Source organism: Stigmatopora argus, chromosome 7 (genome assembly GCF_051989625.1).
Source record: "Stigmatopora argus isolate UIUO_Sarg chromosome 7, RoL_Sarg_1.0, whole genome shotgun sequence".
In the NCBI taxonomy this organism is placed as follows: Eukaryota; Metazoa; Chordata; class Actinopteri; order Syngnathiformes; family Syngnathidae; genus Stigmatopora; species Stigmatopora argus.
The window spans coordinates 5290374-5314243 of record NC_135393.1 but is presented as its reverse complement, the minus strand read 5'-3'; the positions used below and the strand labels follow the sequence as shown (position 1 = coordinate 5314243).

The 23870-nt window shown below is 39.4% G+C and overlaps 2 protein-coding genes across 4 annotated transcripts; both read right to left on the bottom strand.

The window, feature by feature from the left end:
- Positions 1-5071: 5071 nt before the first annotated feature.
- Positions 5072-8706, bottom strand: LOC144077924 (myeloid-associated differentiation marker-like protein 2). Its single transcript, XM_077606034.1, has 2 exons — positions 8426-8706; positions 5072-5726 (listed from the first exon to the last, which is right to left on the bottom strand). The coding sequence occupies exons 1-2, from the start codon at positions 8704-8706 to the stop codon at positions 5072-5074; spliced, it is 936 nt and encodes a 311-aa protein (XP_077462160.1).
- Positions 8707-11557: 2851 nt separating this feature from the next.
- aspscr1 (ASPSCR1 tether for SLC2A4, UBX domain containing) lies at positions 11558-22877 on the bottom strand. Of its 3 annotated transcripts, none has more exons than XM_077606090.1 (17): positions 22731-22877; positions 22488-22543; positions 21351-21465; positions 20984-21090; positions 19960-20017; positions 19800-19873; positions 19177-19699; positions 18854-18913; positions 18633-18772; positions 17943-18024; positions 17794-17860; positions 17538-17600; positions 15941-15993; positions 14125-14176; positions 13965-14034; positions 12943-13133; positions 11558-11854 (listed from the first exon to the last, which is right to left on the bottom strand). In XM_077606090.1, the coding sequence occupies exons 1-17, from the start codon at positions 22818-22820 to the stop codon at positions 11844-11846; spliced, it is 1812 nt and encodes a 603-aa protein (XP_077462216.1). In that variant the 5' UTR covers positions 22821-22877; the 3' UTR covers positions 11558-11843. The 3 variants fall into 3 exon arrangements, with proteins under 3 accessions (XP_077462216.1, XP_077462217.1, XP_077462218.1); XM_077606091.1 differs by having other exon boundaries at positions 20990-21090; XM_077606092.1 differs by lacking the exon at positions 18854-18913.
- Positions 22878-23870: the final 993 nt, after the last annotated feature.

The following is a 23870-nucleotide window of genomic DNA, read 5'->3' as shown; positions in this document are numbered from 1 at the left end:
TATTTTATGGCTATAAAACCTCTACAGCTGCGACATATAAAAAATAATCAATAAATCAATGCACAAAAATGGGGTAAAATCCACTTCCTAGCAGCATTTAATGATTAAATACAAATACTGGAGCTTTACAGACATTACAACCGGGCCAGGGGGGTGATTTTCCCGGGAAAAGACAGCGATGAACGTCAATGGCGTACCAGCAAACATTGCCCGAAAATGGGGTAAAATCCAGCCGAAAACAGCATTTATTGATTAAATACAAATAATGGAGCTTTTTAGACATCAGAGTATCATTTCCCCGGGAAAAAGACAGCGATGAACGTCGATATGTCCATATACGTCCATACGCGAAACGGCAAAAATTGCACTAAAATGGGGTAAAATCCACGTCTTAGCAGCATTTATTGATTAAATACAAATACTGGAGCTTTTCAGACATTACAACCGGGCCACGGGGGTGATTTCCCTGCGAAAAGACAGCGATGGACGTCAATGGCGAAACAGCAAAAATTGCACTAAAATGGGGTAAAATCCAGCCGAAAACAGCATTTATTGATTAAATTGTGTGTGTTTGTGTGTGTGTGTGTGTGTGTATGTGTGTGTGTGTGTGTGTACTTTATGGTGAAGCTTTAAATCTCATTGCACTTGTATAATGACAATAAAGGCATTCATTTTAATTTAATGTGCAGATGTGTCACTGTATACTCCTTTTGGATTTTGGGTACCCAATTGTATGAGAAAATTGTTCAGCTCTTAGGGCGGGTGTGGTATACAAATAATGTTTATGGGTGCAATGGACAGAATATTGACGGATGAAACGCAACAATGCGAAGCCTGTGACACCTGAAAATACATAAATCAATACAGGTGGCTCTAAAGAAGCTAGTGTGCCGCCAGTATCTATGTAGGTATACATAGTACTTGGTAATCACATTATGTTGTACCGCCACCAAATATGTAATTTACACACAAAAAATGAATCCAAAATTGCATATCATTGTTTATTATGGGACATAATTGATCAGAAACAATGACTCAGATGACAGTGTCATGTAAGGTGCACTATTCGTGAAATACAATCTGATATCATTTACATTTGCTCATTTGGTTGCTAGTACTAAAAGTAATCTTTTATAGTAAACGCCAACTCATAGTTTTACATTGTCTTTAAAAGGCCTAATAGTTTCACACAGTTGTCAACTAGTAGACAGTTTAGTTTCCCTGATATCCCTGAATTGTACTTCTAGGGCACCCTATCAATTTAATTAATCTGACTTTCAATCATTGATGACTTCATATAAACCACAGTAGAATGCACCATAACTCAATTTACTGCCATTTGACCCAAATACTACTCTGGAAAAAAAAAACCGTAGTTGGGAAAAAGCCAAGAGTGCATTTCGATCTAAATAAAAGGGCGTAGTAGTTATATATAGAGCAGAGTAGAATGAAATTGTGGACTAGTAGTCCAAAAAGGTTTTATATTGTTGAATTCTTACATTTCTTTGATGCTTCAGTCTGACCTTTCCGCATTTGACTTTCATATCTATTTTCACGCCAATCTGTTGGACAGGAATGCATGGCTGGAGGATTGCTTACTGCACACGTCTATATATAAAGCAGAAAGCACACCCCAGTATTGGACTACTAAAAACAGCTGTTACCATCCTTTCCATCTTAAAAGAATATACGCTTTTTTAAAAAAATTAACCACACTGCTGGCTAGCTGTGGAAATTGACATCTTTTTGGTTGAAATGCTGGGATGCTCAGATTGTTTGTTGTATTGGATAATTGAGATGAAATGCTAATAATAATGTAAGAGTATACATAGAATACCGTATTTTCTTTTTACGCCGTATTTGTCTCTAAAAAAATAATGACTGAATCCAGGTTACGGCTTATAAGCGCACAAATTAGACTTGACATGCACAAAACTGCAAGGTGACAAAGACGAAACGTCATTATGCAAGACAATGTGGCCGATATGGGAAGAATACGCAAACTGCACACATGTGGACCGACCTGGAGTTGAACCCAGGACCCCACATCTGTGAGGCCGACACCTTGAGATCCCTAATTAACTTTATTTTTACTTACATTTTAGTTTCAGATATTGACATGCTGTCACCTCTCACTTTTTTGCCTGCATGCTTTGCTTTTATTTTGCGTATTGGATCATGTTCTTGAGGCCAGATATAAAATATGTTTATATTTTTTACAAAATCGCTATCATCCACAACTCTAACCGAGGCTATTTTATGTCTTCATTACTGAAATTCCATAGCTAAGCTTTTTTTCTACGAGGGCCGATTTCTGAAAAATTAAATGCAATGAAGCAATGAACACTTGAAATCCTTTCATTTGTTAAACAGAGATATTAATCAGCTAAAAAAAGAGGGTTTTAAAATAAAATTACTGTATTTTTCATGCGATATATATATATAAGACCCATTTGGACTGGGAGGGCTACAGCGATGAACAATCATTTCCATTCTTCCCATTGAAATTCATTTGATATCTATAACACAAACATATGTACGTATAAAGTTTATATATTTTTTAGACTACTGAAACAAGTTTTGCAGAACACAGAAAATGTACAGCAACAACAAAAAATGCAACAAAAAAAATCACAATCACGGTGGCTCAATTTATCACATTGGATATTTTTAAAATATAGGTTTATTCATGTAAAACATCAAATATTCACATTTTAGTTTCTTATATTGATTTCTATGATTTTTACTTTTTGAACAATTTCATCATGGTTGATATTTTTTTTTAAATGAAACAATTCATGACATATTTTAACCAGGTATGATATAAATTGAATGCCCTTTCGCATACAGAATGAAGCAAGAAGTCTTTTTTTTGCCATAAGTGCGGTGTAGCCAGTGTTTAAGATTTTATTGGGAGATGTTTCTCTGTGCTGTACTGATGCTCCATCTTTTAATTCTATTAGTGAGGACACATGCTCAAGTGATGCAAGAGTTGCTTCTAACATGAAATATTCCCATTAAAAAAAGACAATTTTGGAAGCAGCACACCTTTGGCAGGAAATGTTTAACTAAATTAATGTTAGGATTTTGCAAATATCGTCATTTATTTTCTGACGGTCTTTGAATATTATGACTAATATGTGGTTAGTGTTTTTACAAATCAAAGGTGCTCACTTTGGAATGGATTAAGTATGCTTACTTAAAACCTCTGGAATGGACTTCCAAAATACCCCACCTCAAACTTATTGATCATTTGTGGACTACACTTAAAAATTAGGCCGGGCCAGATAACCATTCAATTTAAATGAACTCTACCCTCTTTTAGCTGCTTTATAACTGACTGTTTGGTTTCAGGTACGAAAAACTAAATTAACAAACTTGTTGTTTCAAATACTTAGTCATGCTGTACTTTATCACTAATCACCCATTAAAGAAAGAACTATGATATTTTGAGAAATATCAAGTTTTGCGTAACTTGAAATCACTCCGACTTTAAACAGGACAAGAGTACAACCCACGATTTTGATGTCTTTATGTAATTTCCCAACTGCTTCCAAAGTAAAGAAAACTGTCTATTTTTAGTAACACGACTTCTGTCATCTGGTGTGAGTTTTTCAAATAACTTCCATACCATGGATTCCAATAGCATATTCTATTCCAGACTGGCATGTGGTATTTGGGTGAGCTACAAAAGGAAAATTAGGTTTGGACCGAAAGGAGTGGCCAGTGTAATGCCCATAAGGATTAAACTGCAATTATATCAGGGTGTGTTAGAGCAGTTGTGTTGCTTACATTCCATTCTCAGCACACATTCAAAAAGAAGTTCTTCATCTCTTGAACACAGGAACCTTCCCCCTTTGGTTCTTTTGGTGCTCATGCACTAACCCAGTGTTTCCCAACCATTTTTGAGCTGTGACCCACTTTTTGCCTGCGATCGGCGGGCCACCAAATTAGGGCGCCTTGTGCCCAAAAAGCCAGCTGGGATTGGCTCCAGCACCCCAGTGACCCTTGTGAGGATAAAGTGGTTTAGAAAATGAATGAGGGCAGCCCGGTGGTGCGAGTGGTTAGCGCGTCGGCCTCACTCCACCTGTGTGGAGTTTGCATGTTCTCCCCGGGCCTGTGTGGCTTTTCTCCGGGTACTCCGGTTTCCTCCCACATTCCAAAAACATGCATGGTAGGCTGATTGGACACTCTAAATTGCCCCTAGGTGTGGGTATGAGTGTGTTTGTCTCTTTGTGCCCTGCGATTGGCTGGCCACCGATTCAAGTTGTCCCCTGCCTCTGGCCCGGAGTCAGCTGGGATAGGCTCCAGCACCCTCTGCGACCCTAATGAGGATAAAGGGGTTCAGAAAATGAGAGAAGATGAATGAATGTCATGCTTTTTGCATGGCAAAAATATCAGGGAACACCACCAAGTTAAAATTTACTTATTTAAAACTCAATGGCCCGGTGGATTTGCGTGGTTAGCGTGTCGGCCTCACAGCTCCGGAGTCCTGGGTCAAAAACTCAAAATCCAGGTCAGTCCACCTGTGTGGAGTTTGCATGTTCGCCCCGGGCTTGCGTGGGTTTTCTCCAGGTACTGAGGATAAAGCGGTTCAGAAAATGAATGAACACAATATATTCAATATAAATTCACTCTCATCAAAGTTTTATCAAATAAACACGAAAAAATATTTCAATATCGAATTTTTCACACTGACCCGATGTCGCCAAAAATTCAAGTCCGCGGATCCCGAACAACTTTCGGTTCACGTGATGTAAAAAATAAGTCATGTACAAATTTTATTCTCATAATTGTAGGACTTTTTCCTCCCAATATCACTTCAATCTCTAAATAATACGCAAAAAGCAGTTTTGTGGTCACACAGACTTTACGTTGACAAAAGTTGACGCTGGTGAAACCAAACGACTTTTGCTTCACGTTACATTAAAAATAAGCAATAAAACGACTTTAATCTTGCAATATTACAATATGGACGTATTTTTTTGTCATATTTCAATGTATGTTACAATTTTGCTCTCTGAAAATATTACAACGTATGAGTTCTTGGCAGGTCATTGCCGCAGTAAAGTCACGGCCGCCGTGTGGTGTTGGACAGATGAGAAGAGACAAATCGTATCCTCTGGGAGTAGACGAGGTCCGCCACATAGAGCACAAAGTTGACAAAGGAGAAAACGGCCACTACGACTTTGCTGTCCCATGGACACTTCCCTTGAGGACACGAGTAGGGTCGCCAAGGTGAACCGTATTTGGTATCGAAGCAGAACACGGGCCACACCACTGAAGCGCTCAGGTAGAGCAGCACTTCTAGCAGGGTACACACCACTACGAAGCGATCAAAGGGCATGCAGCGTACCGACTTAGTGCGCCCGCACACCGTCATGATGACCACCAGGGTGGTCAGAGCAAAGCAGAAAGCATAAACTACCACGCAATAGACGGTGGCAGCGTAGAGGGAGTACTGGCTCCCGTTGGCTAAGGCGCCAAAGATAATGCAGGCCACAAAGCCTTGGACCACTTTGAGAAGGCCGGAGACCGTGGACATGTAGCCCACCACGGCTTGGCCCGGCCTGGCTCGACACAGGGCCACTTCGGCCCCGTAGGCCAGAGTCCCCAGGATGGAGCAAACGGTGACGGCGACGCGGAAATTTCGGACGTCGCAGCCGGCGTAGGGGCACTCGGATCGGACGAAGAAGAGGGGGTAGACCACGGATGCTGTCACGTACCTGGAAACCAAAACATATAGATCCCAGAATTGGAGGACATTTAATACTCCACTCTTCGCATTTTGAATAATCCACATAATAAATATTTAAACATGCGGTTTTTGAGGCTGCTCGACGGATCAGTGGTTAGTGCGTCGGCCTCACATCTCTGGGGTCTTGGGTTCGAATCTAGGTCAATCCACATGTGTGGAGTTTGCATGTTCTCTTCACAGGCCTATGTGGGTATTCTATGGGTACTCCAGTTTCCTCCCACATTCCAAAAACATGCATGGTAGGCTGATCGGAAACTCTAAATTGCCCTTACGTATGGGTGAGAGTGTGCATGGTTGGCGATTGGCTGAGCAACGATTTAGGGCAGGGGTGTCAGACTCGGGTTGGTTCGCGGGCCACGTTAACGTCAACTCGATTACATGTGGGCCAGACCATTTTAGATAGATTTTTTATAAATGGATTAAAAGAACTGGATAAAAATCCCTGAATAGTCAGTTTTTTATAGATCTGAAACAATGTTTATTTTAGCTTTTTTTAAATATATTTTTAGATTTGCCCCCCAAAAAATTGAACTAAAAACAGAAAATATTGATTAAAAAATGACAATTATTGATTTAAAAGGGGGAAAATCAGGAGATTTAATATACATCGATACTCTTCATTTTAATTTGATCCTAAAACAGAAAGTCGGCACTCATGATTTACTTTCCCGGGCCACACAAAATTATGTGGCGGGCCAGATTTGGCCCCCGGGCCGCCACTTTGACACATTTGATTTAGGGTGTCCCCCGCTGCTGCCCTGAGGCTGGGTGGGATGGGCTCCAGGACCACCGTGACCCTAATGAGGATAAAGCGATTTAGAACGAGAATGAATGCAATTTTTTAGCAAATCCATAGGACCTGGAACCACATACTTGCCAGTTTTCTCAAATAAGTTACCAGTATACTATTTTTTCATGCTTAAAAAAAAACAGTTCTGTCAAAATATATAATCTACCAACTCCTGCACGGAACACATTTGCAAAAGTCTATATTTTGCCTAAGGCAGGTTCCTTCCCCAAGGCCTCAGAAAATATATTAGCAAAAGCAATGTCAAGTCTTTGAGAGTCGAAACATATTCTTGGCTTCAAACAAATTATGGTGTTGATCTTTGATTAACTGCACCTCAGTTTTATGGACAGCAATCTTCTATCGTGTAGGATAAACACGTATAAACAAATACAGTTATTGATTTGGGAATTGTCTATTTTGTTCGGGAATGTAGTTGATAACAACGCAATATCGGATAAATACAACAAATTGGACTGGGATGTTTTTGTCACAGAGACAACAATAATTTCAATTACTCCTGTAGGACAAGAAATAATAGAGTTCACTCATTCCTTTTGTTTTATTCATCTACAAGTTTATTTTGGAGTTGAAAATACACAAGAAAACTCAGCTTTCATAAAACCACCGGAATTAACATATAGTACTTTAATTTCATCAACTAACTCAGCTATTGATGGTGCTAATCTGAGAATTCACAGCCAGTCCTCCAAGTTTAAAAGAATTGGACATCATTTGTCAATTGTCAGACAACTAAGGGCACCAGACACGGGATGCCCCAAATTGGTGGTCAGCCAATCGCAGAGCACGAGAAGACCTAGGAGCAATTTACCCTACTCTGCTTGTTTTTGGGATGTAGAAGGAAAATGGAGAAAAAACACGCAAGCCCTGGGAAAAACATGCAAACTCCAAGGGACCAACCTGGAATCAAACCCTCGATCCCTTAACTGTGAGGCCAATGCACTCACCACCTCATCACCAGTGTTTATTTTGACTAATTTTTTTAAAATAAATTTTCTTTTAAATATTTTATTAATAAATTGATACATATTAATATACATGCACACAGATTCAATATGATTGCAACCTGGCATCCTGATACATAGACATCACATTGTGATCGTATGTGATATCCACCTAGGTTTTTTCTTTTTGACAACAAAAATTAGTCACTTAGGTAATCTATAACATTTGACAACACTATATCAGTAAATATATCTAATCAGTATACCGTATTTTCTGGACTATAAGTCGCACTGGAGTATAAGTCACATTTTGGTGGAAATTTATTTTATAAACTCCAACACCAAAAACATACATGTCATGTCATCTTGAAAGGCAATTTAAAATTAAAATAAAACAGAGAACAACAGGCTGACGGTATAGTAACGTTACATGGCTGACATGCCTGGTTATGTCAGTAATGACTTAACATATTAAGAGTTATTTAGATAACTAGCATAAAGAACATGCTAACAAGTTTACCAAACTATCAGTTTCACTCCAAATTGCTAAATCCAATGAAATTGTCATCCTCGCCCTCTTGCAGTTTAGTGTGAAAATAACATGAAATGATAAAATAATGTGTCAATAATTTCATGTATAAGTCGCACCAGAGTATAAATCGCACCCCTGGCCACACTATGAAAAAGATTTATAATCCGAAAAATACGGTATGTTTTTTTTTGTACATTAAATCCTTGGCATTGACGATAATAGAAATCTAATGCTACGTGGCTTTTTAGTTCATCACTAGATAGATACCTAATTCAATTAGACTGAGAGGGCTGAGTTAATTTTTGAAATATTAAAGCTTTTATGGCAGTAGGAAGGTTGCGAAAATGTTTTACATACAATGTTTGAAAAGTGAGGTGACTTACACAAGCGTAGCAAAAGCAGCACACGTGACAGTGAGGTTGTCCCAGGATATGGGCAGGCAGCTATAGAGACGAGTAGCATCAAAGAAGAAGACCACCACCGACATGGCGAAGCAGAAGCACCAAACGGCCATGCAGAAGACCCCATGTGAACCACTATAGCCCGCACTGTGGATCACCATGGCGATGATGGTGCAGCCTATTGCCAACTGGCAAATGCGGGCAGCGCCCAGGGGTGAGAAGAGAGCCTTCATGTTCAGATACGGTGAAGCCGGTGAATCCATCATTGAGGGGTTCAACTGAGTCCAAATTCCAGTTGGTGATGACGTTCTTTAAAAATCGGGAGGCCACGCTGCACTTTAAAATCTCATCTGACTGCAAAGCTTGACTTTAAATTTCATTTATAACCTTTACCGTCCTTGTTTAAGTCTCTTAAAGGTCAGTCTCCCAGAGAGCATTGTCACCACGAAGGGTTTCTACACTTTCCAACTTTTGATTAGCGCGTCTAGAAGAAAAAAAAAAATGAAATCCACTCTCCTTTCGGCTGAGATCCCAATTTCGTTCACGTCAAATGCTTGCTGGTCATTTGCAGAAAAAAAATCTTCTGTGTGATGATAGCTTGTTTTTCATTTTAATCCAAAGAGAGTCATTAGTCAAGAGAAAAATGTGACCTTTCTGTGAATGTACTGAATAGGAGGTCTCAAACGTTAACCCTCATCTTCCCTCTAGTACTCATAGACTTGATGTGTTGTAAGAGCATGTGCTGTGTGAGTGGTATGCTGGGGCTCAGTCGCACCAAAATGGAAGTTATTTAGGGTTGGGACGGGTCACTGCTTAATGTGTGAGGGGTGTAGCTAAGGACACACATTACATTGAGTGGCTAGAAAATGATAGTTGACCGAACCCTTTACAAATATCACTAATTAAGTTCTTGGTCATCATTTCAGAATGTGTGTAAATATACAACTGAGCAGATCTATTTTAAAGTTCGATGCTTTGCTCTCATTCCATTCTATATGATAGAATTGCTATTTTTGTATTATTATTTTTATACTGAGCTCGTATGTCGATTAACTCGTAACTCAAATGAACGTTTCCCATAGGAATGAAATAAAAACAAATTAATTTGTTCCAACCATCTGAAACCCCCCACCAAAAACAGGATATTAGATTGGAAAAACATTTTTATTTGTTCTAATTCGCCATCGATTAACAAAGTAAAAAATAACTAGTGGTTTAATAGTACTAAAATGTGTTTAATAGTATTAAAATTGACGGATTTTGCAGAAGGGAGAGAGAGGGAGAGGGAGAGAGAGGGTGGAGAGTGGGGGGAAATTTGTGGTCACGGCAACGCGCTCGTAACATAACATAAACAAATTTAAATGAACTTGGATTACGATGCAGACACTCAAAAATAAATTTAATCTAACTTTACACTAAACTTAATTCATATTTTGTTTTAATTTTTTATACCTTTCTTCTCCCAGGTTGGCGCTATTTGCCCTACCTCCACCCTGACTTTCCGATGCAACCTATCGAGGGTTTTTTGCCTTAGTATTCTCTTCAAAATACTCCGAAAATGATGCACACAAATGTCCTGACAATAGGATAATGCACGACTACTTGCCACCGAGAAGTAGTATATACGGCATTCGCACTGACTAATGGGGGGGTTTGGGGTTGGGACTGAGAATATGCAACGCTCCGCCCAGTGCTCGTAGAGAGATTATACGAGGGAGTTGCAACCAGAGCGACAGTGCCCATGATGTTCTTATGAGCAGCCTCTCGCGTCCGCTGTATGCTCCTATATCAAAATTTGTCTCGTATCTCAAGATAAATATTAGCCCGAAATTTTACTCGTATCTCAAATTGCTCGTATGTCGGGGCACTCGTTTGTCGAGGTACCACTGTATCCTAATTCTTTCAGAAATCCCAATTTGCTGGGCAGAAAGAAAATTCAAAACTAGGACTAGACTCTAGGTTCTCTGACTTTCATAAATACACACCCTTAAGAAATCTTTTGTTTCTTGTTAGTAAAAGCAGGATTTTATTAACCTTTATTCATTTTTGTTTTGTTTAAGTGTATATTGCAAATCATTTATTTTCAGGGCGGGCAACGTGGGATCTATTCCCATTTGCTGGCAAGGTAATGGTGAACAATTGTCTGTTTGTATGTGTGCTCTACGACTGACTGGCGACCAGCCTAGGCTGTAGTTCACCTTTCACCCGGAGTCACCTGGGATGGGCTCCAGCACCCCATGACCCTGAGTGGGATAAGCGGTGTTGAAAATGAATGAATACACAGTGCCTTGCGAAAGTATTTGGCCCACTTGAACTTTTCAACCTTTGCCAAATTAGATTTCTTTGTCAAGTGGAACACAATTATGAAGTGGATTGAAATTTATTGGATGTTTTAAACTTTTTAAATAAATAAAAAAATGAAAAGTGGGGCGTGCAAAACTCACTCCAGAAATTCAGTGAGGATCTCTGAATGATCCAATGTTGACTGATGATAAACAGAATCGACCTGTTTGTAATCATGTCTCCGTATAAATGCACCTGTTCTGTGGTAGTCTCAGGGTTCTATTTAAAGTGCAGAGAGCATGATGAAGACCAAGAAACACTTCAGGCGGGTCCGAGATACTTTTGTGGAGAAGTTTAAAGACGGATTTGGATACAAGATTTACCCAGCTCTAAATATCCCAAGAAGCAATGTGCAAGCAATCATATGTATGTGTATATATATATATATATATATACATATACACACATATATATATATATATATATATATATATATATATATATATATATATATATATATATAGTATGTATATATGTATACGTGAGTGTACGTATGTGTATATGTGTACGTATGTGTATGTGCACGTATATGTATATGTGTATGTGTATGTGCACGTATATGTATGTGTATGTGCACGTATGTGTGTGCACGTACATGTGTATGTGCACGTATAGGTGTTTGTACGTATGTGTATGTGTACATATATGTGTATGTGTATATATGTATATGTATATATATATATATATATATGTATATACACGTGTATATATATGTATATATACACATACGCATACACACACAAACAAGAATACATATTCATCACAATCAAATGTTTTTAAACAGCATTTTTAATTGAACTATTCTTAAGATGTGTTGCATAAGACATTCATATCCAGCAATCTTCACGCAAAACAAACAAGATCACATCAATCTTGCCAACCAATATCAAATCTTCACTTCACTAATCAATACCTCACACAGTTCAAAGTGACAGGCATCTTCCTAGCTGAATTCAAGTGCGTAGCTGTCACAATGCTGAGTTTGAAGTGCATAACATTGGCTTTGCAAGTCAGTCTGTTTAAGACATCTTGCATCGTTGCACTTCTCCCCGCCGTCTTATTTCTTACCTGTATGGAACACAGACAACCAATCAATAGAAATGTCTTGACAGTTCTAGTCAAATACATGTACTGTACATATAAAATACCATGAAAAAGTATTAGCATATTTTCTATTGTAATGTTAGGGATACTCATACATATGTAAATATCAGTCTAAGTTGCTCAAGCAGTTAATGTGACAGTGTACAGGAGGGAATTACTTTTGACATGGGGCAAGGTTGCTTCGAATATATATATTTGACATAAAAGCATTAAAGATTGCATTTCATGTCTACTGAGGTTAATTTTTTTCCCAGATATTTACAGTTGCATGAGGATTTTAAACATTGAAATAATGTGCATGATCTTTTAGAGATCAGCTTTACAATGATTTATTTCTCATGCAGTGTTTTATCCTGCTTATTTGGTATGCCTTTACCAGAGCTGCCAACTACTGTATACTACTACAATGAAAGAAATATACAGTATATGCCATGGCAGGGGGTACTCGGACGTTTGGTCGCCCGGACGTTTGGTCGCCAGACGTTTGGTCGCCCGGACGTTTGACAACATGAGTTTACTGTTGAAACCAGCTCTCAAAATTATATTCATGAAAGAGAGAGTTTAATATCTAAATATCTACTGTTGAAACCAGCTCTCAAAATTATATTCACCCGGGCGACCAAACGTCCGGGCGACCAAACGTCCGGCGACCAAACGTCTGGTCACGATGGCAGGGGTGTCAAACCGATTCCGCAGAGGGTCCTGGTCTTTGTTCCAAACGATCCAGTGCCGACATTTTAACCAATCAGGTGTCTTCTAAAAGAAGTAGCACCTGACTTTAATTAACTGATTACACTTGCAAAAGGTATCCTCTTGTTGAGTTGGAATGAAAACCTGCACCCACTACGTCCCTTTAAGGACCGGTTTGACACTCCTGTGCTATGGTATTGAAAAGACAGGAAGTTGACGGCCTATAAAGTATATGAGCAGCTGCTTGTTAAAGTTATGTACTGCCAAGCATGCGGAACATCTAATCAGCATAGTGAGATCAAGCAGCAAAATTCAAAGGAATGGTAAACAATGAGGGCGTACCTCCCCTGTCACATCCTCACCTGGAAGCTTGAGCCACTTGGGCACTTTGCCCACGTCAGATGTGCTGGTCTTAGCAGACTGAGTGGTTGTTGACGATGGAGTATGATCAAGCAGTGAAGATGGGCCAGTGTCAGCACTTGGCTTTGGAGGCGACAGCAGTTCATCAGGGGCTGAAGAGCTCGGGGAATGTTTATTTGACTGGATCATGTAGCTGAGATGAGTAAAGGTAAAAGAGAAGGAACATGAATTACTAAACCGAAAGATTGTTCCTCCTCAATTTCAGTTTTAGTTTGTATCTAAACCTCCTATTTGTAAAAGAAAGGGGGTGATGAGTATAAATGATTGTGACCATTCAAAAGGAAGCATATACACATAAAAAGTAGAGTGGGACCTCTACTTACGAATGCTTCTACATATGGATTTTTTTAGGCTATGAAATCTGTTGATATGCAAACTTTTGTCCCAATATAGGGCGGCCCGGTGACTGAGTGGTTATCGCATTGGCCTCACAGTTCTGGGGTCCTGGATTTGAATCCAGATTGGTCCTCCCATGTGGAGTTTGCATGTTCTCCCGGCCTGCGTGGGTTTTCTACGGGTTCTCCAGTTTCCTCCCACAATCCAAAAACACTACTGTGACAATTTAAAAATAAAATAACAGATTCAGGAGATCTATTGACGTTTTGGGGGATTTCGTGACTTGGATCTTGTTTTTGTATATTGGAACAGTAATTTGCATACCAAAGTGTTTTGTATGTAGAGGTACAACTGTAATTTTGTAAGTGGAGATACCACTGTACTTGCAAATACAGCACTTGTAACTCAGACAAAGTGGAAAAAAAGATTTTCTGGGATGATGGTCATGTCCTGGCTCCTTTACATTTTGAAAGTTGCATGTTCAAAAATTCACGGTGTTGTGTCACAGTGTGTGATAAGAAACAAGCAACCAAGTTAGACATTTGCTGATATAAATTCTTGTTTTTCTGTCTCAACCTATAATAAAAAATCCCAATTTGTGAATAACTGAACAGATTTATCAACGTACCTGGCAATGGATTCATTTGCTTGCAAAGCTGACACTGAGGATTGAAGCAGTTCCCTCTTTAAGTAGAATTCTTTTGATATGCACAGACACAAGTAACACAAAATACAACACACTAAGATTTACTTCAAATTAACAATGAAAAAATAACATTGATAAAAACCTGTCTTCAGATCAGAGCCGAGGTACACCACAGCACCAGGAAACAGGTCAGCCTGGCGGCAACAGAATAAGACACAACAAATTAATCTTTACCACAGGCACATGGGTCAAAATGTTGCAATACATCAAACTATTAGAATTGGCATGCCATCAAATATTTAATATATGTAAGGATAAGTCGTATGGAAAATTAATTAATGAATATGGTATTTTTACTTGCAACAAAGTGGTTTGCAACAAAAAAGTCATTTCTAAGGTAACAACAGTTGAAATTTAATGCTTTAATGCGTGTAATGTGTGCCAGGCCCACACTTTAAATGGATTCCACACAAGAGGTAAGATCTTGAGCCCGACGCCGGACCCGAATTTTGGGTCGGGTCGGGCCTTAAAAGGTCTCTCATTACTTTGGGTCCGGTCAGGCCGGGCTTCTTTTGGAGGCGGAGCTGCAGAGCCAGAGTATGCTCTGCTCATGTCACGTGAACGCCGCAAGAAGTTAAGGATAAACTAAATGTAGGATAGACTGGCCAACTGGCTTAATAATTGTTTGTTCATGTCGCGCCATGTGGCCAAACTGGGTTTACAATTGTTTGTTAAGATCGTAAAATGTAAGATAGACTGGCCAAACTGGCTTTACAATTGTTTGTTAAGATCGTGGAATGTAAGATAGGCTAACTAGCTGGCTTTGCAATAGTTTGTTCGCATCGCGAAATGGGTTTGCAATTGTTTGCTTGTATTGTGCGATGTGGCCAACTGGCTTAATAATTGTTTGTTCGAATCGCGCGATGTAAGCAGCAGTTTGTGTGAGCTATAAAAACATCTTGTTTGCACAAACTTAAAACCTGCAAATGTCTAACCATATTAGCCCAAAGTTTGTTTGCATAAACTCTGTCCTACATCGCTGTCATAGAAACTTTACCCTGTTTTCCTATATAAAGACTGACCCACTGTTCATTCGGAGAGAGAGTTGCAAGGACAACAGACTGTGAGCGGTTCACAGCTGTTCGAGCTCTCTCCCCATCGTGCAGTCTGGTAATAAGCCTATTTCCTATTAAATTGATCTCACTCTTTCTTAACCTGCTCCTGAAGTTGTATTTCACATCTATCACTAAAGACAGGAGAACTGAAAATAGAAACACGCACTGGTACCGGTAAGAGTGCGTTTTGGAAAAGCTTCAAATTGATTGTTGAATATGCTAGAGAAACTTGCGTTTGCTTCGCTGAATGTAGTCAATGTGGTGCTTTGATCTCATAATAGAGAGCAAAAAGACTGGCACCTTGACACATAAATCACCCCTGCTCCTCCCGAATTGGGTTGGGAGTCCCGAGCCCTCCCCCCCAAAAAGACGGAAATTTAGGGTTTGCTTCTGACTCGGGCCTGCAAATCAAGTTAATTCCTCGAGTTCGGTCCAGGTCAGGTTTTTGGACCCGTCATGTGGGATTTTTTCGGCCCGATCATAGTACCTCTATTCCACATCTTTTACTGTAATCAGCAGCCAATGAGTTAATCAACCAAACGATGAAGAAAGAAGAGAGCAACACTGCACTCTGTAGGCCATAACACATATGTGCTGGCTTAATAGGATAAGCAGTATGGACAATGAAGGAAAATAAAATGACGACCTCACTTCAGTATAATAATGGCGCTGCCCATTGCTTTCCATGCATTTACAGTTGTGAGTCAAACAAGTCGAATTTCAAGTAGAAAAGAGAAATTGATAGCAACAGTTACTCTATTTTGTTGTTCTACTAAGCATTTAACCACTACAGACAGCTTGAATCCAATTTTTCATATGGATTTGTTTCCATTTTTTTATTACCTGGAAAAGTGTGGCGGCTGGATCATCGAGAATCTTTTTTGGAGGGGTCACAACTAAAAAGAAATGGAAATCAAATTGCATCTCTGAATATTGCTTACTCGTGGACTGGTGTACAGTTGCAATGTTTTACCAATTATTTATTTTGCTGTTGAACAGGGTTAGCTGGATACTTTTGGATTTTCTGGATTAGCAAAGTATTATCACTTTTGGATGTTCAGAGTAAATCAGATTACTGAAATGTATCATGTTAAAACATGATCCAAGGTTTCTTCCAGTGTTTCATAAGGCTTTAAGAATTTTATTTTTCCCCTAAACACGTTGTAGGCTTCTTTCCCATGAAGCATTATAATTGTTTCTGGGGAAACCTTGTGTAGGATTAATTTACTCATTTGGTGAAGGAGGTTTTAAGCCATTTTTAGACCTAGAGGGAGGTCTCAAATGCTAGCTTACATTTGTCTTTTTCTTGGGGATCACACTACCTAAGTCTGTAACTCCTACATTATTTGTAGACAGGTAAGAATAAAATGTGCTAGGTTTATTCTAGAGATGTTATCGGATGTAGATTTTTTTTTAAATGTTTGTCTCGGTTGATTAATTAGGTTTACGAATGGCAGAATTAAAATTGGTACTCCGATAATCATCGATGGATCACAAGAAACTTTGGTAGAGATAATCAAGGGATCAAGTAATACCTTGAGATACGATCTTTATGCATACGATCTTTATCCATTAACAAATACCTATCTAGTTGTTACGATCTGGAATAAAATGTGGCATTATTATATACAGTACGTATGGAGTAGTTCTTTCCTTCAAGACAGATGGTAGCGGCCAACGGGGGAGGACTGAGATCTGACGTTTGGTTTGCTACACTTTGGTGACACTACATAACATAACCAACTTTAAACTTGAATTTAGATTACGATACACACACTAAAAAATACATTTTAATCTCACGTTGGCGAGTCAGCTGAGTCATGGGTAGACCACTCTCATATTTTTCTATTATTTCATACTTGATATCGATTGTCACCAAACGCTTATTCTTCTCACTACCCTTCATTGCACCGGCTTGCTTTGAACCCAGTTATTTTCACTTAATTCTTTACTCATTATGGCAAAAAAATACATGTAAATAATGCCAACTGTACGGCCAATATCCGGAGATGCCTTTAATGCGACCTAGATGTGGCGAGAAAGACAGAGCGATGCTGTTTCATAGCAGCCTCTCGCATACCCGGCCACCTGGCGGCCGCATTGGGGACCGTCTCGTATGCTCGTATCTCAAATTTGTCTCGTATCTTAGGTCAAAAATTTGCTCTGAATTTTCCTTGTATCTCAAATTTCTCGTATGTTGCGACACTCGTATGTCAAGGTATTACTGTATAGGCATCAATCCTCGGAGCCTGATTGTTTTTTTTTTGTCTCAGGTCTATGGTTTTTGAGGTAGTGGCTAGTAGGGGGCGTGCTGGCTCTTGGGGTGCACTTTATATTGTTCTGTGCTGATGAGACGTTTAGGGAAGGAGTGGGACGGTCGTAGTTCATCTTGAACTTGTTGATTAATGACATGGTAGTGTGAAGGGAGTATCTAACTTACAGAGGTAGAACCTGAGCTGTGGATTCTCCAAGTGGCTCCTTACAAAATTTGTTAAAGCGCCGACTAAAAAAAAGAAGAAAAAACACATTAAAAATTAGAACATACTCTGCTTGAAGAAGAGTTATCAATTAATGTTCTTATCATTTCTGGTCTGGCTTCAGCCATGACAACAGTGAAAAAATGTCACAAATAGGTTGTAGATTGCAACTTTGCCAGCTGACATGAACAACTCTGAGGGAAAGAGACACAAACAAACCGGTCTCGAGTGGTCTGAAGAAGCCCTGTAGAACGTGTTGATCTGGAAACTGGATCCTCAGCACAACCTGGCGAAAAAGCACCAGCGGGCATATGTTGGTAAAGTAGAGTTATATTGTATGCATGTCAAAGTGGTTGTAATGTAGTTACTTTGGGGTATCTGTCCATCTTTTCCTTCATCTGTGCTTCTCGAAGATTTTGAGTCGTAAGCGGCGCCTCCTCCAACAATTTTCTGAAAAATATTGGATTGTTTTCTTATTAGTAATCTGTCAAAGTAAGACACTAACGTGTGTTCATTGGACATAATGGAAATACTACTTTAAAAAACACCTTTTTTGGCCATTTCGCTGTGGACATCCCAGATAACAATGGACATATTCTAAGGTTGGTATTCTTTTTCATCATTACCATTTTCATCTACTAACCCAGATGTGTCAAAGTGGCGGCCTGGGGGCCAAATCTGGCCCGTCGCATCATTTTGTGTGGCCCGGGAAAGTAAATCATGAGTGCCGACTTTGTGTTTTAGGATCAAATTAAAATGAAGAGTATAGATGTATATTAAATTTCTTGATTTTCCCCCTTTTAAATCAATAATTGTATTTTTAAATCATTTTTTTCTGTGTTTTTAGTTCAAAAATCATTTTGTAAAATCTAAAAATATATTTTAAAAAAGCTAAAATAAACCGTTTTAGATCTATAAAAACGGAATATTCAGGGCTTTTAATCCATTTATAAAAAATATATCTAAATATTATATCTAAAATGGTCCGGCCCGCATGAAATCAAGTTGACGTTAATGTGGCTCGCGAACCAACCCGAGTTTGACACCCTTGTACTAACCTCTCGCTCTTTAGCTGGGCAAAACGCTTGCGAACATCATCCACGGTGACTTCAAAGAATTCATCTGGCAAGTCCACCTCCTCTGCAGACCGTTGGGACATGCGCTCTAGGTGGTAGATGAGAGGCTCCCTCTCTATTGGCTGCAGCGAAATAAAGTAACAACCAAGACGAATACATGAAATATTCCTAACTAATTTGATCTAAAGATTACAAGTATTTACCGCCGAGAATTTTACTGCTCCGTCCTTAATCTCATCTGACATTTTGGCAGTGCCGTGATGCTGCAGAAGAATTTCAGATTAAAAATTGATAACTTAAAAAAATAAGAATATGTGGAAAAAGTTGACTAAGCAAGATTCGGAGGAGTTTGCAAGTCTTCCCGTGCCTGTGTGAGTTTTCTCCAGTTTCCGCCCACATCCCAAAAACATGCATGGTAGGCTGATGGAGTTGTTGGCTGGGATAGGCTCCAGCACACCTGGGACCGTTGTGAACATAAACGGCTCGGATGATGAATAAAATAGATAGAATCTCCATTTTGAAATACCTTGGAAGAACTACTGGAAGGCTTGGCTTTCTTGGCTTTGGGGGATTCTACGGCAGATGATAAAGACGACAATGTTGAAGAGTGTGCGCTTCCTCCTGGACCACCGAGGCGCTGACCGCCTCCAGAAAAGGGAATGAATGGCACGATAGGGTCAGTAGATGATGATGATGATGGTGTTTGAGAGTTTAGCCCTGATGGCCCTGCCTCTTCAACACGGGCCTCTGGCATTAGTACCTCAGAAGGAACATCTGGTTCAATTTTCTCCTGGGATTTTTTAAGAGCTTTCTTCTGTACGGGGGATTTATTAGGGGAAGAAAGAGGAGTGAACGCAGGTAGGGTATTAACTAGTTGAGTGGGTTTAGAGTTTTTAGAAGTCTGGTGGGATACTGAGGTTTCAGAATGTGAAAGATTAAGATCAGGCTTTAAGACTGAGCTTTGGGGATTTTCATTGACATCAGGGGTCAACGGAAAAGTTGTGTCTATGCGATCTTCTCCTGGTGCTTTATGCCTTTTCAGTAAAAATCTGTCAAGAGCAACATATAAATTCAACATAATTAAATGACTAACATCTGTTTGATGGTTGGGAATCTGAAATTATAAGTAAAACTCAACAGTTAACTAACCTGACAATGGCACTTCCTCCAGTGAGGCCCAAAGACTTCAACGTTGCCTTCTTGAGGGCCTCTTCACCACACACCTAAATACAAACACACACAGTAAAAGTATTGGGTCCTACGGACAAAATACTTTTGTCGTCTTGAAAGGTGAATGAATATTTTGTACCTCATCTCTCATGTAAACACACACAGGTGTGGACCCAGAATTAGCTAGCTCCGACACGCTGAGGGGAAAGTGATATTAATTGAGAGAGGGTTAATTGAAGTGCCTGATTTTCATGAGGCAATAAAGTAAAGCAACATTTACTTGGAGATGATAGTTTAAATGGAATTGGACGAACCAGTAAAACGTTTTCTGATTGGAATCAGAGTCTAAAAGGCATTAACTGTAAGCACTGTACCATGTTGGGAGTGAATCATGAATGCTTGACTACTATTTACTAGTTAGGGAGAAAAAAACAAATTAAAAAACAGAAAAAATCAATTCTGCAATACATTGCGATGTTACAGTGCACGATTCTTGTATTTATTCAAAATCCCTCTGATTCGATCTTTACACCGGTCTTTTTGGTGGAAATAAACAGGTGGCTACACTTCCACTTGTGTCCACTAGTGAGCAGCAGTCTGCCGACATGTAGTAATCATTTTTAGACCAAGAGCGCGTTTTTTTCCAGCTTAAGTCTCATATTAAAATGTACTAAATATACTAGATTTATTCAATAAGTGGACAGTGATGCCCAAAGAAAAATAAATGTTCTACCTCACTTGAATAAATTATTTTTGTCTTTTGGCCCTGCAGTGGTTTGTATACCTGGAATGCACTAGCTACTGTTTTGACCTGCCATTTTTTAGAAACTGCATCTGCCCACGGCGAAGTCAGGTGAGTGAACCACTACACCATCAGGCACTGGTTTCATGCCCATTTTGATATTTTTTTCCAAAAATCTCAATAATTGTCTTGAGGTGTAGTATCAGGATTAACCAGTGTCAAGTTGAATCGTGATATGAATTGTATTGCCAGATATGAGGCAATCCACACCCCAACTTACATATTTTACAGCCAACTTATAACATCAAAGGAATTGTGATCCTGCTTGTACAGTATTACTCAACACACTTGGGTCAAACAGAATGACATTTCATATTTGAGCTTTCAAAGGCCAAGAGCACACAGTAAAAAAAATACTAACACACACTTGATCTGTGGAAAATGTGTCACCAGCTCCCAAAGACTCTGCTCACAAGAAAAAGAACCCTGGAGACGAGAGCCATCCTCCATCTGTAATGCAATCCGCACCTGAGAGATAAAAAAAACAGTGCTAATAAGACTCATCTGTGTTCTGACTGAACAGGTGAGAAACAAATCCTCCAACAATACAAAAGCCATGGCATGCATATTTAAAGTTTTCTTCTCAGGTTGCCTTTTTATGAGCTGCAACACCAACCAATAAATGTACCTACTTAATGACAAATTTATAATAATAATAGCAAAAAGTAAATATGTGACCTTGAGCATGCTGTGACATTTTGAAATGCCGAGCAAGTCTTGAAACTTACCTGACTAGCAGATATGTTCTCTGTCCGTGTACTTGGCACCACTTCTAGCTTAGCATTGTTGGGCAAGTTGGCAAACCTCCACTGCTTCGTCAGGTCAAGAACAGTCCTCTGAAATCTGTCAAAAGGGGCAAGGTGGTGTCCAAATAATTCATTAATTCCTCATCTGTACCGCATGTCCTCACAAGGGTTGCCAGCACCTATCGCAGATGACTTTGGGTGAAAGGAAGAGTTACACGGTCTAAATAGAAACTGCAAATTACTATTTAGTCATACTTAATGCCCTAGTAATTATTAGGCTAAAGAAAAGCTCCACATTTCCCGGACTTTTGTTTTTTGTTGGAGAACTTGTTAAGACCCTGACTGACGTACCTTCCTAAGGGGACAACTCATGTACATACAAACTCTTATACACTCACAAGTCGGCTCAGTGAAACTGCTCATGGCCATTGTTGGCTTTTATTGATGCGTAGACCGTGTTGTTTTACCTTGTTTTGTCGTCGGTCTTTTGGTCGTCGGTCTTTTGGTCGTCGGTCTTTTGGTCGTCGGTCTTTTGGTCGTCGGTCTTTTGGTCGTCGGTCTTTTGGTCGTCGGTCTTTTGGTCGTCGGTCTTTTGGTCGTCGGTCTTTTGGTCGTCGGTCTTTTGGTCGCCCGTTGTCGCGGTCGGGGCGACCAAAAGACCGGCGACCAAACGACGGCGACCAATCGACCGCACACGAAAGGAAGACAATAGCCTAGACTGGTCACCAGTCAGTTGTAGGGCATGCAGAGACACAGACAACTATTCAAACCGCCACGGGGCAGGAATCGATCCTACGCTTGCACACACTGAAATCAGGCAAGTGAACCACTACACCATCAGGTGCCGTCCAATGATACAAAAGCATACCCATCCATTGTGTAAAAGCGCTTTATGGGCACTTGTAATTTGTGAAAGGGAACATTAGATTGGTTGAAATCAAACAAAGCATTGGCTGAATATCGAAAGATATATTCAATGGAAGAGCAAAATATTCAAGAAACAACTGCAAGAAGCAACTACTTTACGTTTCACACTTCTCTATTGCATACCAATATCAATAAATGTATTTAATAGGATTCGTTGCCGAATTCTTAGGTCTTAATTTGTTAATGACTTACTTTAAACCGTGATTATCGGGGTTTAATCCGTGCTTCTTGCAAACCTCCTCCAGTACCTGCACAAAAGAAACAAAAAAAATCCCTTGATTCGAAAAACAGCTAGCAAAAAAAAACATTACACAAATTCTCACTGGGAAGCTAAAGTTAGCCAGAGAGGCTAACTGAAAGGAAAATATACAAACACTGAAACAAATTGCATCAAACAGGAATCATGTAAGGTTCCGTGGTTTAAACCTATATTACCTGTAACAACGGCGTATTTGGCGAAACTTTAACTGTCTGTCTTCTTCCATTTGGCGTTAGGACTGTCACGGAGGTACCGCTGGCTGCCATTGTGTTTGTGACGTCACACTGTTTATTTGAACAAACCTTTATTGAAAGTAAAAACAAAATTCTCCTAGCTTTCTGTCATAAGTGTTTTTTTAGCGACACTTTTAAGTTCTTGTCTGATATGTAGATAAACGTGAAATATACCGCATCGTTCTCTTAGAAGGGTGATTATCACTTTTTTTTACAACTAGTTGTTAATAAAAATAAATCGATCTTTGAAAATTCGGACATTGAGTCATTGACATTATTTAGGAAAGTAAAATTATGATGGCACGTAATTTAAATGAAATTATCTTTAAAAAAAGATCAATATTTTTTTTCATGCACTTTGCTTCCAAAATCTACATGCAACCATGTATAGTTGCAGTGGCGGTCGGTGCATTTTCTCGTAGCGCCTTCAACGTATCAATCCAACCCTCAAAAACTATTTTATGGCTATAAAACCTCTACTGCAGCTAGAGCTGCGACACATAAAAAATAATCAATAAATCAATGCACAAAAATGGGGTAAAATCCACTTCCTAGCAGCATTTCATGATTAAATACAAATACTGGAGCTTTTCACACATTAAAACCAGGCCAGGAGGGCGATTTTCCCGGGAAAAGACAGCGATAAACGTAAATGGCGTACGGGCAAACATTGCCCGAGAATGGGGTAGAATCCAGCCGAAAACAGCATTTATTGATTAAATACAAATACTGGAGCTTTTTAGACATCAGAACCGGGCCCGGAGTATCATTTCCCCGGTAAAAAGACAGCGATGAACGTCGATACGTCCATACGTGAAATGACAAAAAATGCACTAAAATTAGGTCAAATCCACTTCCTAGCAGCATTTATTGACTGAATACAAATACTGGAGCTTTTGAGACATTACAACCAGGCCAGGGGTGTGATTTCCTCGGGAAAAGACAGTGATGGACGTCAATGGCGAAATGGCAAATATTAAACTGGGGTAAAATCCACATCCTAGCAGCATTTAGTGATTAAATACAAACACTGGAGCTTAAATACAAACACTGGAGATTTTCAGATATGAGAACTGTGCCCAC